The sequence below is a fragment of the Apostichopus japonicus genome, chromosome 22 (genome assembly GCF_037975245.1).
Source record: "Apostichopus japonicus isolate 1M-3 chromosome 22, ASM3797524v1, whole genome shotgun sequence".
Lineage (NCBI taxonomy): Eukaryota > Metazoa > Echinodermata > Holothuroidea > Aspidochirotida > Stichopodidae > Apostichopus > Apostichopus japonicus.
Genome location: NC_092582.1, coordinates 15,757,086 through 15,773,343, shown reverse-complemented (window position 1 = coordinate 15,773,343; position 16,258 = coordinate 15,757,086). Strand labels below are relative to the sequence as shown.

Genomic DNA, 16,258 nt, shown 5'->3' with positions numbered 1-16,258 from the left:
GAACGGTTTTAGGCTAGGCCAAGCATTGCGACTACAGTAAGTTAGGCTAGGATTCTCTACATCTGTTGCCTAGTATAGTAAGTATTGCGAAGTTCGGAACACTGTGAAGTTCGGACACCCTAAGAAATACAGGATTTCACCATGACAACCTACAGGAAGAGCCAAATTTCACCAAAAAGTACGAAGCTACAGTTGTTTTCTCGCCAAAATGACCCGTTTGCAAGAAAATAGTTACATATTTGTCAATAAAATGACGGAGATCTATGAAGTCTGTTATAATTACTGAAAGAGCAACTGCGCCACCAATTTTATCACCAGTGACACACTGTGGGTTGGGTGTCCGAACTTCGCAAAACTCTAGCAAAGAAATACCAGTTCCACAATCACGAAGAATCTTCTTGGAATACAACGTGAAAGCAGTTTGCAGGAAAGAAAGTTTGGCCGTGTATCGTAATATAACACAATTCTCCCACCATATCAAGTATATTTTCAGGTGATTTATACCAGAAGATCTAGTTTTGGGGTGTTTTAAGGCTTAGGTGTCCGAACTTCGAAGTTACCATGCTATTAGTACTTGTACAAGGCTAGTACTGTAGTACCACTACTAGTAGTAAATATGTATAAGTAGTATAGCGAATGCTTCGTAATTGACGCACCCCCGTAATTGACGCACCTCTAAATATTCCTAGTTATCACCGTGGCAACCATACTGAAGACAACCTAACCATTTTACACCTTAGTAGAGATAGGTTTTTCACGAGTATGAATACTTTTCAGGTATGTGAAGATGAAATTTTGAAGCTTTTTCTACACTCCCCCATTATTGCAAGTACATTTCGCATTTGGAAATCTTACTCTCTAAAATTATCGTAAATTACCTCGAGATGAATCCACTACTCCGTAGGAACGATCCGTCTGCTACATATTGGCATGTATAGTGTGTGTGTGTGATATGGCCTACACTCTGCTGTCGTCAATCAGCTGTTTACCGCTCGAAAAAATTTACATATTACTTAGTTCACTTTAAAGCAGTATGCACAACAGAGAATTTATGATTTTGATTGTTATACAAAGATTACTGTTCTTTTAGTCTGCTGTTTTTGTTTGTTCGGGAGGGTAGGGGATGGCGGAAGGGTACAGTAGTTACAGGGTAGAGTTATATTTTAAGACTTCCTGACATACTTTCAGCTACAGAATGCCTTCCCCCACAAAACAAGCTGCCCAACCCCCCCCCCAAAAAAAAAAGTAATATGTATTAAAAATTTGGTTTAAAATTCTCAAATTCCCAAACAAAGAGATGTCCTGAAACTCACATGCATCATATTTTTTTATGTAGGGGAAATGTTATCGTTTGTACGATAACAAGTCTATGAAGAGGGCCTTTAACTTGGTCAGGAAAAAGAGGTGGCCAGTACATAAAGCCGCAAAGATATGTGGGGTTCCGGAGCCTTCTTTGAGAAGATTTGTGAGGAGAGGAAAAGACAAAATTGACTTTCCCATGGGGAAAAAAACAATCATACCAAGACAGCATGAGGAGAAACTGAAAGACCACGTAATTCATTTGGCCAAACTGGGTTTTCCAATATCTCAGTCGGACGTTATTAAGTTAGCGACTAATACGTCAGTTTTTTTAGAAATTAAGGCAAATGATGGAAAGATATTTACCGAGAGTTGGTTGGACAGGTTCCTGAATAGATGGCCAGAACTGAAAGTTGTTACACCTTTAAAACTTAGCCTCAGGAGGGCTAAGGCAACAAGTGAAGAGACTGTCCTACAGTGTTACTTTCAGGAGCTCAACCATATCATGAATAAGTATAATCTGAAAGAAAACCCACACTTAATTTTAATGAAGACGAAAGTGGCTTTCAGGTGGAACATAATCCCCATCGAGTGGTGGCACCGAGAGGTATGAAAGTTAATTCTATCGTTACTGACCGTGGTGCCATGACCACTGTTTTAGCTGCTGGGAGTGCCATCGGGCAGCCTGTTCCTCCTTTTTTTATTTTCAAAGGGAAAAGGATGAATGACATGCTAAAGAATGGTGCTGTTCCTGGAAGTGGTTTTAGCATGTCAGACTCAGGTTAGAGTAATAGCCAAATTTTTAAGAATTACCTTGAGAATCATTTCTCAAAGTTTTTACCGAATGGAGCTTCCGACGAACATGTGCTGCTCTTATATGATGGACATTCGTTACATATTTCCATGGAGTTAATTAATTACGCCCATTCCAAAAACATAATCCTTTTCGTACTCCCCCCTCACACTAGCCATATTCTACAGCCCATGGATGTTACCATGTTTTGACCTTTGAAAACTTTTTATCACAAGGAGTGTCAAAAGTTCATGCGAGAAAATCCTGGGCAAGGTATCACAAGATATCATATTTGTGAACTTATGTCCAAAGCCTTTCTGAAGTCTTTCACCCCAGCAAATTTAGTTACTTCCTTTCGAAAGACAGGTATATATCCAGTTGAGCCTGATGTAGTCAGCAAACTGCATTTCATTCCTGCAGAACATCTTAATGTGGCTGTTCAAAACAAAAGCCGAAGCATAATAGCTGCCGACACACATCACTCAAGAGATGATGATGACAGATTGGACGCTTTTCTAAAAGACAAGATGTCAACTCCCAAACCACCCAAAAACACAAAAAGAAAGTACAAATACAGGCCAGGAGGTGTAGCAATCACAGAAGATAGAATTGTTCTAAAAATCAGAAAAGTTATAGAGGAGTCCAAGGGCCCATCAAACACAACTGCCAATCGTGATCCCCCAAGGGAATCCCCAAAACTAGGTGAAAGTAACAAGTCACCTTTCGAAGAAACATCCAGAAAACCATCTCAACCCCAGAATGACTCTGATTCCAGTCAGGAATGTAGCAACGATGTTTGTTGTGTTTGTAAGAGGTTCTCTCCCCCAACTTTGAGGGATTTCCTAAGGAGGGAAGTTAGGCTTGTTAATTGGGGACAATGTGAACACTGCACTCATTGGACACATTTGGAGTTTTGTGTCCCTGAAACAAAGGAGAGCATTGAGACTGGAAAGACCTTCTTATGCCCCCATTGTCTCCAGGAAGAATAAGAAGACATTATTAATTTTTTTATAGTTTTTATATTTTCAAGGAAACCTTTTATACTCCTATAAGATGAAAGTTCATCAACCTTTCGTGACCTCTCTGTGACCTGTCTTGTCTGATGCGAAGTGAGAGGCTCAGAGCATGACAAACAGCGTACAAAGTCAATGGATACACGCACAGTAACCTATGGACAAATGTGTCAATTACGGGGTATTCGCGGACTTCACAAGCCAGACGTCTTCGGGTTAGTTTCTTCTCAACTGTACGTTTTGTGGGAACAGCAGAATAAATATTTTGGGGTTATTTTATTTAAGAGATACTATACATCTGAAAATCGTATAGATGTGACTGTTTTGGGGTTTTCCTTAAATAGATAGATAGATAGATATTTATTTCGTCCATAAGATATGGAAATTTGTCGCCCTGCAGCAAAACACATAAAAATCAAAGTTATAAAGTTACATTCAGAATACAGTAAAATATTAGTATAAACAAAACACAGAGAAGTTGAATGAATTTGTTGAATGAATTAAATAGATATCGTTGATCAAATCCTTAAGTGCGTCAATTACGAGCCCACCATGCTACTACTGTAGGCTAAGCCTCAGTTACACTAGCCTACAGATCGCTACTTGGTTATGGTTAGTGATGAAAACGGTCCAAAATTTGTATAACTTGTTGTTTCCTGTCACCACAGTCATACGCTCACCACCAAACTTTATATCCTCGATCTACATTCAAAAGCCAGGGTAAGGTATTGCTTGTAAGATACACATCAAACATGGAAAACATCATCACTACTTACTTCATCAACCAACCTTTAAAATGCCTGAGATATCTAGTGATTTATTACACCCAAACATATGAGAAAAAATTCCTTCAATCAAGTGTTCCAGACTTTTTCACTTACATTACAATATGTGATATCATTACTTGCAAAATAGCTGGGATTTTCCTTTTGCTATTTTCCATACCCCTTATCTGGGCACCCTCCAAAAATGGTGTACTTGCACAAATTGGTCCATATCAGCATTGAAAAATACCAATTTAGCAATTTACCAATTTATTACTATTGCAGAATGGAAATTGAAACTTGTTGTCCTTTGTTATTAATCCATTCAAGGTTTGATTTGTGTACAAATATTCCAAATGTTGCAGTTATTTACCTATTCCCGTCACAGTGTTGCATATGAATACAAAGTACTAGCAAAGTGAACAGTTGAACGTCCATAACCTCAGATAGAAGAGCGTAAATATAGTCTACCCATTTTCCTTTTGCATGTTTGGGGGAGGTGATAGGGGGAAGGGAAGGGAATGTGGATATGGGAGGTGAAGGGGGAACAGGAGCTCTCCAGGCAAGTAATGTCGGTCTGCAAATTTACAGGTAGTCTGAAATTTAAGAGAAAAGGGTGTCACTAAAAAGTGTTTCAAAACTGTTTGTACTGGTGACCAGCTACTGTATTCTCTTTCTCCTTTCAGAGGCAAGGGCTAAGTTTAATTGTTTACTCAAAAGTAAGTTTTTACATTTCATACTTTCTAGCTGATCTACAGAGAGTAGGGACAGAAGAAGGGAGACGTATAATATTCAAGATTATTCCTTAAATGGCAAATTTCACTACTGGAAACTGTACACTGTTTTGAGAAAAAAGTAATGCCATTCAGAATTGTTTTGTGTTTTACTATTTTATTCAATCAATTTATCATTAACAAAATTCAAGTTGTAATATACTAATTTGTTCTCTTCAATGAACTTTACAACATTTTTACAGTAAATTCATTGAATTTTCCGTCAGTGGGTTTTCCTGTCTGTTTTTCAAATGTGATATAATATTTTTGTAAATATTTGTAAATGGAAATAGAAATGAAGAATGAAAAGTTGAAAATTGAACAAGGTTGGCAAAATTGTTCAAAGTTGGTAGCATTCAAGGTCGGTGAATTATTCCTCATGGTTGATCAAAGTCTACCAGTCCGGCAAAAAGGGTCCAGGTTAGTATTAAGTGTTCAAGGTTGGCAAAAGTGTTCAAGGTCGGCAAAATGTTCAAGCTTGGTAACAAATTGTTCAAAGTTTGCAGAAGTGTTCAAGGTTGGCAATAGTTGCTCATGGTTGACAAGAGTCCACCAGTTTTGCAAAATGTTTAAGCTCGACGACAAACTTTCATAGTTGATACTTCCAAAGCTGTTCCAGGTTGGTAAGAGTTTTTCAAGTTATTTGTTGAAAAACTTCCATATGAGGCAAAAGAGTAAAACAAAGAGATGAGAAGGTTTGCTGTAGCTGCTTCATCCCGAAGACTTAAATAAGTTCTTGGGAGCTTCAGTTTCTCGGCAGCATGATTGCTCGAAGTCCATTTTGACAGCCCGTTTATTGTCGATTTGGTAAAAATGCCTGTAGAGAAGAAAGAAGCAGCATAGCATTACAATAAGAAAGAGGATATGTTGCAGTTCCAAGTTAAGGACACTTTCATTCACATTTGATAGATCTTTGGTTAAAAGAGGTAAAGGAAGTAATTATCAGGTGTGTGGGTTCAATAGTTACATTTTAAAAACGATCAAAACATTGAATTGTAACAGACATTGTCATTCAAAATTGCATTTTGAAAGGAAACGAAAATATAACACATATAAGCTATTTGTCAACACTATGTAAGTGTATATATGCCTTTCACATAAGAGGTAGTAATGTTACTTTCAACTATGTTGATGCATTAAATTGACATTGTCTCAATATAATTTTTAAGACAAATGTCGAGAACATTTTCTTAATTTCACAGAGCATATTTTGTCATATTTCTCTCCTGTGGACTTACCTGTACTTGGCATCTTTCATCTGTAGATCCTTCACTTGAAGTTTCAGACAGTTGATTTTATCCAGCATTGATTTCCTGTAGAAAAGGGGGAAATCAAGTACCTTATCATTATTGATTAAATATTCAAAGCAGATTTACAATATGCACATGAAATATCACTACAGCTTATGCAGTGGTGGATGTGGGTCCTTAAGAAAGGAGGCATCAGAGGGGGACAAGTGAGAGATTGGTCCTAATATGTGGTTGAATGGTACATGCTCTTTTGATGTCCATTTGGCTATGGTTACTACTGTAGCTCAGGTTTTGAATAAGATAAAGAAGAAAGAAACCAGGAGAGGAACAAGTACAATTTAAAACTAACTAACAAATTTCAGTATTTTATCTTTTCAGATTATACCTCTGAGTCTCAGATGATTGTAAGATAGAAGCAGAGGAGAACTTAACAATGGTCTAATTTAAGCTAGATTGATGGAGGTAAGTGGACTCTGAATTAGATATTACTGCATGCGATACCAATGCTGTTAAACCGAAGATCTATTTTAGTGTTGGTTGGTATGTACTGTTAAATTGTTTGGGACCTGCATGTTACATATTTCTGGCAAATATCTTTCTGGAATAGACTCTAAAGGCAATAACTGACCCAGAAAGAGAAGATTTTTTGTTAGATTATAACGATGCCTTTAAAACCTTTTCTGGGTGTTTTTATTTGGAGGGGGGGGGGGGCAATACTGTCAATAAAGCATTACTGTACATGAACGATAAGTGTTAATAGAGAAGAAATTGGTCAAGTACCTCTCAAGAGCACACTCATTCTTGAGTTTCTTCTTCTTCTCTTGCAGTTTTCTTGAAAACTCTCGTCTCACTTCAGCCCTGATTTTAATCTGTAAAATATTTCGAAAATACAGTATATGCAGAAACACATTCAAGTTGTATGCTTTAATAGAGCGTTTCTAAGACTTGGTAATTCAGCAGGTAACAAGCAAGAAATAACAGTGTCCCGTGTTTTCCAACACACTGTCAGTTCAAATCATTAATTGAGGGCCTGCGCAAGCAAAGTAATCGGCTTTTATAGGTAATATTGAAGAAAGAAAAAACAATGTAGGTTACAAATGGAACACTTGTAGTTGGATGCACAATCCAGATTTGTTTAGAATAAACAAAGGCAGTGTTCTTGTCTCACTTTTTCATGCCCTCAAACTGTAAATTTTCTGTCTCTCTCCAATATTCAAATTGTATATGTACGGAGTTGTATCTGGCTTATTTAGATAAATCATAGAATTGACTCCAGCTCCTCCCAACTGTCAAATATACCACTAGACTTTGTGTGTCAAAAATGCAACATGTTGAAGTCCAAGTAGATTTAATGACTTTAATAATGTGAACTGGTAGAGTTCCTCTTCCTTTTCAAGAATGGCCAACCAATGTTTTATTCCCTTGTGTAATTTTTATTTTTATCTTACCTCATCATCTTCACTGTCTGAGATGAGCTTCATCCTCTCCAAGGTCTTCCTCTCTCTCAATTTCAGTTTTTTGATGATGCTGGCTCGCTCTTCAGCTAACAACTCAGCAGAATAGAGTTTCTCAATCTTTTTGGCAAGGTAAGCCTTCAGAATAGTAACTTCATTTTTCAGACTTTTTATACTGAAAGGAAAATAATTTATAAAAGTTTAGAAATATGTACAATAAGATATTAAATACTTATACTTTATTGAAAACTTAAAAAACAAAAATAGTGATACATACATTGAAATTTTTCAACCAATAACTCATATCAGACTAGGTAATTAACTAAGTTTTGCTATCATATGTTTTATAGTAATTAAGTGAAGATTTGGGGGTTCTAAAAATTTAATTTGAATTAACTTTAACTTACACATCCTTTTGAGATTGGTTGATGTCTGCATCAACTATGTGGGTGCGAAGATCATTTAACTGTAGCATAATTTCAGCTCTCTCGTGTTCTGCCCTCTTCAAATCTGTTTCAACTGTATTTCTTGAAACAGGCTCTTTGTCATGGACTTGAAGTATAATAGAAAGGGTGAACATTAGAAGATCTTAAATATAAACATTTAGAAAACTATGGAAGTTACATTTACCATTTATTTGTAATTGAAATGATTTCATAATAATTATCTAAAGCAGAGACTTATACTTAAATTGTAACCACTTTTACCATTCCAAATACAAATAAGCACAAACAATATGGTTTATAGTTAGTTCATGTAATGCTGTCACAATTAAGATGGCAAACCCTCAGAAGTGTGTGTTGTTTGTATGTAATACTTTTAACAATAAAGAAAAGAATTCAAAAACGATGAATTAAGAATAGCACTAGTTCTTCAGTCGACAATGTCCACATTTCTTTTAGAAATAGCGTAGACCTGAGCTGATTTGAAATATATACAGTGGGAAGGGGTATCACATCACTAGAATGGGACATTATACTCCTTATAATGTGTTTGAATGTGTTTATATTTTGTAATGTTAGAAATAAAATGCAACCATACAGTTCTTTCATAATCACACACAAATTAAATTAAACCTGTGACTATTTTTATACTGTAGCTGTGTCATTTTCAGTTTAATTCACCAAAACACTGCTTCTGTATAATTAAACATTTTGCTTTCATTCCCCACATGTGAAGGTACCTAGTGATTCTCTTTTCATTTCTTTGTCCTTCAGGCATCGTAATTCTTCCTCCAAGGAAGAGATGAGAGAGTCACTGTGATGATGGGCAATCTCTTTTTCCTTCAACTGCTTCTGTACCTCCTGGAATGATTGGTTGAGTTGGGTGATCTCAGTCCTTGCAACTTTCAAGAGACCATCCAATTTTTCCACCTTTTCATCAAAGTGAGAAAGGAAAGAATTCATCATGAAGGTTAGTTATCATCAATAAGAGATAGTTGTCAGTTTTTTTTAAATTGATCTGTCATTCAAAAAACAAGGCATTTGAATCATTATAACACATAGATGGTAAAGGTAACAATTTAGTGAATGTATCATATTTGATTTTTGGTATCTACTTTTGTCACCATTGGACCAAAACAAACTGAGTGTTGATACACGCATACCAGTTGCAGCAGTTAATGCAACTCAAGCAACCCTTCTACCATTTTGCATTCCAAGATAGATAACTAAATTAATATTTATTTGATCATTTGAATCTGACAGATTTGTTCTCCAGACTGGTTATAGGTGAGTATTAATCACAATTAATCACATATTTAACACCTAGGTTGCTGCGGTGATTTAATTATGACCTGGAACATGGAGCATTCTGGTTTGAAACAATTTAAAGAAAGAAAGTCCTTCCTGTGTTATAAACTTTATTACATTCCTATAGCATCCCCCACCACTCTGGGTATCAAAAATCATTTTAGATTCAAAGTTTCAGGGAAGCTATCATTTCTTGTCTTTGTGCTAAAATCCGGAACATTCTTATCACATTAAGGATTCAAAGTTTATAGGAAACTACATTGATACATTGTTTTGGTGTTTTGTTTAGACTTACATCATTTTGTGAGTCGGCGAGTTGCTGTGTTACCAAGGTTGCATGTTGGGTTTGGCATGAGAACCGGCTCTCTAGTTCTGCCACTCTCCTGCTTAACTCATATTTCTCTGCTTTCAAAGCTTCATTTGATGTTGTGATCTCTGTCAGCCGATCCATCAGTTCCACAGATTTCTTTTTGAGGGCAGTTTCAACTTTCTGTGATTTAGCAATTTGCTGTTCAAATGAGTAGATCTGGTTGTCTTTAAGCTTATGTTCTATCTCAAGTTTGTTGACTTGAACTTTCAAGACATCTGCCTTCTGTTCAAGATTCTTCAAGAAAGTTTCTTTGTCTGTCAGTTCTCCCCTTACCAATTGCTCCTGGTGTTGATTCTGTTGGATCTGATTCCTCAAATCTAACAATTCCTTGTCGTTTTGTGCAGCTATGACTTGAAATTGTTCCTTCATTTTCAGCATTTCTTCCTTCATGGCCTCCAGATTCAATTGTGATAAATCTCTGAGGGTCTCCACTGCACATCTCTCTTCTAGAGATCTTGTAAGGTCTGCCTCGAGTTTTGACACCTTGTCATTGCTTGTAGAGAGTTGTTTGAATATCAGCTGCATCTTCCTGTCTTGTTTCTTCATCATATCGCTCATTAGCTTTGAACTCTCTTGTACTTCTGTTACTGAGGTAGCCATCTTTCCATAAGCTGCTTGCCAACTCTGTATAGCCTTGTGCTTAGCAGTCACTTCTTTTTCAGCCAAGTGCAACTTCTTCTTGAGGTGATCCATGATTGTTTCTAACTTTTGATTTTGGTTGGTTAAGTCTGTTAGTGATTTCTCATACTTCTGCCTGTTTACTTCATTGTCTAATTTCAAGGATGTACACTCTTCCTTTGCCAAGCTCAGATCTGTGTGAAGTTTGATCTCATTGAACTGGTATTTTTTCTCCATCATATTCAACTGAAGTTCATGATCAATCTTCCACTTCTTCATTTCGTTCTTCAGATCCCCCAGATTTTCTTCAAGGACTTGCACCTTGCCTCTCTCTATTTCCATCTGTGACAAAGGCTTGGAGTTAAGTTTGTTAACATCGTCAATACTCTTCTGCAGTTGGCTGTTAAGACTTGATTTGGCTGCTATGTGGTTTATACCTTTTACTTTAAGTTTCTGTACCTCAACTTTAGCCTCTCTTATTTCTTGTTCGGTCAGAGATAATCTATGGTACAATTCAGTTGAAGTAGGAGTAACAGGAGGAGTTGGTAGCATATGTTGATCTTGTTGCTTGTGGCCCTCCATCCTGTTGCAGAGACTTTGTAACTTTGCAAATTCCTCTCTTAGGATACCAGTCATACTGAATGTTTCCTTTGGATGTGTTGTCCTAGAGCTGTTACATTGCAAGGTCAGGCTGTCGTCTTTAACAACATTTGCAGCATGCTTCTTCTCATCATGTATTTGCTCTTGTGTACCATTCATGTTTGATTTGTTCTCATTACTCCCTACTTGGCTCAGAGGAAGATCAAGCTCAGAATCTTGGTCACTCTTGTCCTGTCTCTTCTCAGATTCACATGAGATGTGACTTTTGGCTTTAATGTTTCCTTCAGATGGAATGGAGATGTCAGAACTACTCACTGCTGGTTGCACCCAGCTTCCTGATTTGTCTTCACTTGCTTTATTGTGGAGGGGTGTGCCCAGCTGTTCTGAATGGTCACTGTCATGGTTGCATATTGAAACCTGATCTTCTTTTGCCTCCATCTGACTGATAGGTTCACTGTCATCTTCACTGTAATCTTCTGATGCATTGACAAGTTGTCCATCTTTCAACAACTGAGTATTCTCGTCCACCCAAGCTTGAATGAATGCTTCTTTAATGCTGAATTTCTCACTTGAGGAAATGCCATCGAGCACAGAAGAAAGGTTTGTAATGGTTAGTCTTCCAATTTCTGGCATTTCTTTGTCAGTGGCATCTAGTTCATTGTCGTCATAACTCAGTTGGCTCTTTGGAATCCCTTCCATAGATTCTGTATCACTATCTGTAACTTTCAAATTCTTTTCAGGTACAGTTGAAATTGTGACATTGTGGCAACTCTCCTTACTCTGGTTTTGCTGAGTAACTGAAAGGATAATTTGATCAGCTATTCTGTCTTTTGAGCCCTCTGAAAAGATTTCCTTTAGACAGGATTGTGCGTCGGGAGTTTTCTCTTGTCTCTGTGACTGGTTCCTGCTGTGATTATCTTGACTTGCATCAGAGAAGAAGCGTCCGCTAGTGCTTCCGCTGAAACTGCGCTGATGTTGGTCAGGACTGTACTCGTCTTGGCTGTGACTCTTCGGAATGTTTTTCTCCCAGTTGTTGTCTTCTTGTTTGCTAGACTGCTTGCCACTCTGGCACTTATCGGTTTCATCAAAATGGCTGCATTTGCTTATGCTGCTGGCTGTCTGATGGTCATCAAGCTTTCCTGCTTCGTTGTGACTGGTTGGCTGTTGGCTGTGACCACTTAAAGCTTTGCCTTGTCTGCCAGACAGCATACTAATGTGACCATCATGGCTCTCTCCAAAGAGGCTGCACCCACTCATGGTACTGCTCTTCTCTTGCTCGTCAGTTTGGCTGTGAGTAGTTGACTGTTGACTCTCATTTTGAGTGTTGCCTTGTCTGTTAAACTGCTTAAAAAAATGACCAGTAATGCTACTGTAATGCTCATCATGGCTGCCTTTTGGGCCCAGCCTGTGAGACTGGTGGCTGCCTGACTGCTTGCTGATACAGCAGTCATTACTTTCATCGAAGAGGCTACATCCGCTTTTGCAGGCATTATCACCATTATCTCCATTGCCTGTAGGCAATCGTTCAGCTGAGTCTAACTTCTCTCTTCTTTCTTTCAAAACTTGCTCTATAATTTGTGCTGTTTCTCGCTGAAGAACCTTCTCAATTGCATCAAAGATGCCTGTCATTTGCGGCTTGTGATTTGACTGATCGTTTTCATGTGCATGTTTGATACAACTGTCTTCAGCACAGTCACCATTGGAGGTAAGTGGTGCTTTGCATAGCTCTAACTTCTCAACTGTAGCATTCCTTTCTTGCAGTACTTTGTCAGTCACCATTGCTGTTTCTTTTTGAAGAACTTTATCTGTTTCTTCAAATGTGCTTGTAGCTGTTGGTTTCTTGGTCATACAATCTTCTCCATTTCCATTGTAAAATATTTGATCAGAAGCATCACTAAGGCGGTCAGTGTTTACACTGTAAGCATCTCTTTCGGCACTGATATCTTCAAAGGAGATTTCTTCTGGGATGGACTCCTCAACTGACTGAGTTGTTGCCTTATTTATTTCAGGTTCCTCATCAGCTTGTACCAGATTGTTTTCAGAAGCCTTTTGCAATGCTTCCTCTTCACATTCAATGACAGCTTCTTTGGCTGATTCATATTCACTGTACTCCTCCTCTGTTGCCTCCAGAATCGTTGATAAGCCAGCATCTGATTCTTCAATCTCGCTAACATTGTCACCAGTTTTGCCTCCTTCAGTGTCGTCAGATTTGAATGCTTCTGCAATGTCTTGCGTATTATTTTCTGATACATCACTGGACTGATCAGTTTCATCATCCCACAGGGATTCTTCCTGGTCAGATGCTCTGTCTTCAGCTGGTTTGATCTGGTCAGATGGTTCATCTATGACCGACCCTCCCTCTTCAGATATATAATCTTTGCATTCTTCTAGAATGGTAGAGAGTCGGCCTACAGATTCTTCCTCTGAATTACAGCTGTCATTGTCAAGGTGATCGTCATTTGAGTCCTCACTTGATTGGTCGGATCCACCAGTCCAGGAGTCAGAGTACATATCTTCCTCAGACTTCTCTCCTTCAGCAATAACAGTGTTGTTTGGCTTTGCACAGTCTGCCAACTGATGTTCTGGTTTTGGATTATCAGGACAGACACCGGACTGTACAATTGGGAGGATTGGTATGTTTTCTTGATTGACAGTTTCATGTTCAACCTCTTCCAAATCGGCTGCATCTTCATCTCGACTGAAACAACAGCTAATCCCTTCATTGCTGGTCTCTGAACTGCAACATTCATCATTATTCCCATAGAAATAACTTGTGCTCAAGGTATGAGAGACAGAGCTTGTATCAATTGCTTCACCGATCTCAACATCCAGTGTCTTCATGTCCTCTTGTTCTAAGTCACCCTGCTTTCGTGCACTTTCTTCAAAGCCAGTCTCCAAATCAGGCTCAGGGACTTGGCCACTATTGTCTGGAAGACTTGATTGATCAGAGAAGGAAATTTCTTCATCCATAACGAAATCTTCATCTTCACTCACAACCTCAGCAGAGTTATCGTCTTTGATGTCACTGCTCTCCTGTATCTGTCTACACTCGTTTTGTGTAATCTCTTCTTGATTCTTGTTCTTCAGAGTGGTTTCAATAGGGTGCAGTGGATTAAGTTGACACGGTGCTTTCTTCACCAATGGAAGTGGCAAAGTGAGGTTGTGGCTTTGCTGCTTCTCTAATGGCTGCAACAAGCCAATAGGTTTAAGAGGTGCCTGCAGAAATGCTGCCCTGTTGGAACTGACTAAGGGTGGCAGGGTAGGCGATACTCTATCAACAATTGCAGATACATGAATTATTGGTTTTAGAAAACCAAGAGATTTTAAAGAGCCTAGTGGTTGACTGGCAACCTTGGTTGGAGAAGGATGGCTTGCAGGACATGGAAGGCCACTATCCACAGTGACCATATTAACATTATTACAAGAATTTCCCTGTCGGGATTCTTCCTCATTCTTTACATTATTGACTGAAGAAAGAGGTTCCTCTGGGAGTGGTGACGTATCTTCTCTGGGAGGCATCGATGTAATTTCTCCAACTTTTTCTTCCAAAGGTAGATTGCTGTCATTATCTTCCTTTAATTGCATCCCATTATCCTCTTCCTCTCCCAAATCACTAAGGAGTGAAAGAATGGAATCAATATCAGATTTGCTCTTTGACTTTTTGCCTGTCTTCTTCTTTTTCTTCTTCTTTTCCTTTCCCTCATTTTTCTCTGGCTTGAAGAGATTTGGTGTTGAGAAAGATGGAAGATATGTCATCACATCTGGTTGGGGTTCAACTTCTCCATCTGAAACCAGAGGCGAGACTTTAAGAAAACTTGCCATACCAGAGTCAGATGCTCCTTTCATCTCTTGTGGTCCATTTGGCCCAGTGGTACTGGTTGAGGGACTGTCGATGCCTGATTCTTGACCAATTCGGGTTCCAGGAGACGTCCTTGGTCTGACTTGACCTCCAACCCATACTGCCTCAGATGTCATTTTAAGGGGTGTGAGCTTGGTAGTCGATGGAGGTGATGGTGGACCAGTGATAGCTGATCCAATGGGGGCTGCTTCCATTTCAGCCATAGCTGCTTCCCGCTGTTCGATAATGTTGGTGTCCACCAGCGGGTAAATGGGCTGAAAAGCCCACCCTTTTGATTTCATAGGACCTTCAATGGAACAAATATCTTTAATTGATATGGGTTCAATGTTCAGTGACGTTATCGAATGGGAGGGTACACAATATAACCAAAGTAATTTCATTGGAGAAACAAGGTGTATCCAATTATGGCATATTATTTAATACACATATTTGATAAGAGGTATGACTTGGTCGATTTATCCCAATGGTTAATTGCAGCTTTGATATCCATAATGTAGAACTTATGTAAGGTAGATTGCTGTTTGGACTTTTCAGGAGAAATATGAGTTTTGAGTTCAATTGGAAAGTGACTCCATTGTAGAATCTGTTGTTTTGTTTTTCAATGATCCAGTCTTTTTAGAGTATTTTTGGTGTAGGCATTATATTTTCCATCACGATGTCATAATAGCTTGATTTGCATACAACTGAAACACACATAGCTTGACATATCCTCCTAACCACAAAATTATACTAATTTCTATGTCATGTATTTTACCATAAATGTCAAAATTTAATACATTTGTAGTATTTAAAAAAATGTTATATCATAATTAGTGTTCGATGTTATCTGGATAACTTGATGAAATCCATTAAACAATAATCATCTGACTATGTTCATTTGATTTCATTATAAACAATGGTTTAACAAGAAAAAAAAACAGATTCTTTTTTAGTACAGAATATGCTGGCAGCTCGCTTTAGCCATTGATTTAAATGTATAATAAATTTTACACTGCAGCCAAGCTATTATGTATTATGTTCATGACACTGTAATGTATGACTTTTTCCTTTGATATCTATTCTTCGATACTGAATTACATCATAATATTTGTAATGAGTAAGAATAATAATATTAAGTTAACTTACTTTCATTATCCACACTTGCTTCCATTATTGATTTTTGTGCTTGAATTCTAAAATCATGAATGAGAAAATAGAGAAAAAATATGAGTCACGGTCTGGTGTTACTTTGAGTTGACGAAGAAGTGTTGTGGGTATTAGAGGGAGTTGAATGGAACAATTTGTAAATTGATAGTAACAAGGTCTGGAAAAGGCCCCCTTGATTTTGTCAATTTCAATCTAACCCCTCCCCTCACAGTTAATTTAAAGTTTATGCATTGTTTCCAATCAAATAAAGCGGTCACATTTGCCCCAGGTTTTGCCTTTAATTGTGTTGTTCATGTCAGCACAGAGGTTGGTGGGTGACGACAAGATCATGGTGGGGTTAAGGATGCAGGCTGAGTGGGATGTCTGTCAATTGCCCATTCTAGCACTCCTTGGATGGTGGGTTGTAACATACCATTTTATCAGAGTTTAGTTAACACTTTTAAAATTTCTGTTTTTATTAGGGGAGGGGGACAAGGAGGGGGTTATTTCCCTTTCTGCCAATATTTGACTATTTGTTTATTGGCGATATATAGTGACAGCATTACTCCCTAGCCATATTAAAATGCGT

At 38.0% G+C, this 16,258-nt stretch overlaps 1 protein-coding gene across 1 annotated transcript; it reads right to left on the bottom strand.

Moving 5' to 3' along the window:
• Positions 1 to 4,743: 4,743 nt before the first annotated feature.
• On the bottom strand, positions 4,744 to 15,694 carry LOC139964090 (uncharacterized). The gene is made up of 8 exons (XM_071965440.1): positions 15,670 to 15,694; positions 9,393 to 14,830; positions 8,530 to 8,719; positions 7,754 to 7,898; positions 7,341 to 7,521; positions 6,673 to 6,761; positions 5,887 to 5,955; positions 4,744 to 5,459 (listed from the first exon to the last, which is right to left on the bottom strand). The coding sequence occupies exons 1-8, from the start codon at positions 15,692 to 15,694 to the stop codon at positions 5,354 to 5,356; spliced, it is 6,243 nt and encodes a 2,080-aa protein (XP_071821541.1). The 3' UTR covers positions 4,744 to 5,353.
• Positions 15,695 to 16,258: the final 564 nt, after the last annotated feature.

Bases quoted from the DNA above. Each gene is read 5' to 3' on its own strand.
- LOC139964090 (XM_071965440.1), bottom strand. From the start codon at position 15,694: ATGGAAGCAAGTGTGGATAATGAAA. The intron at 6,762-7,340 runs GTAAGATAAAAA...AATATTTTACAG, and splicing joins CAGACAGTGAAGATGATGAG to ATTAAAATCAGGGCTGAAGT. The intron at 5,460-5,886 runs GTACAGGTAAGT...TCTTCTCTACAG, and splicing joins CTACAGATGAAAGATGCCAA to GCATTTTTACCAAATCGACA.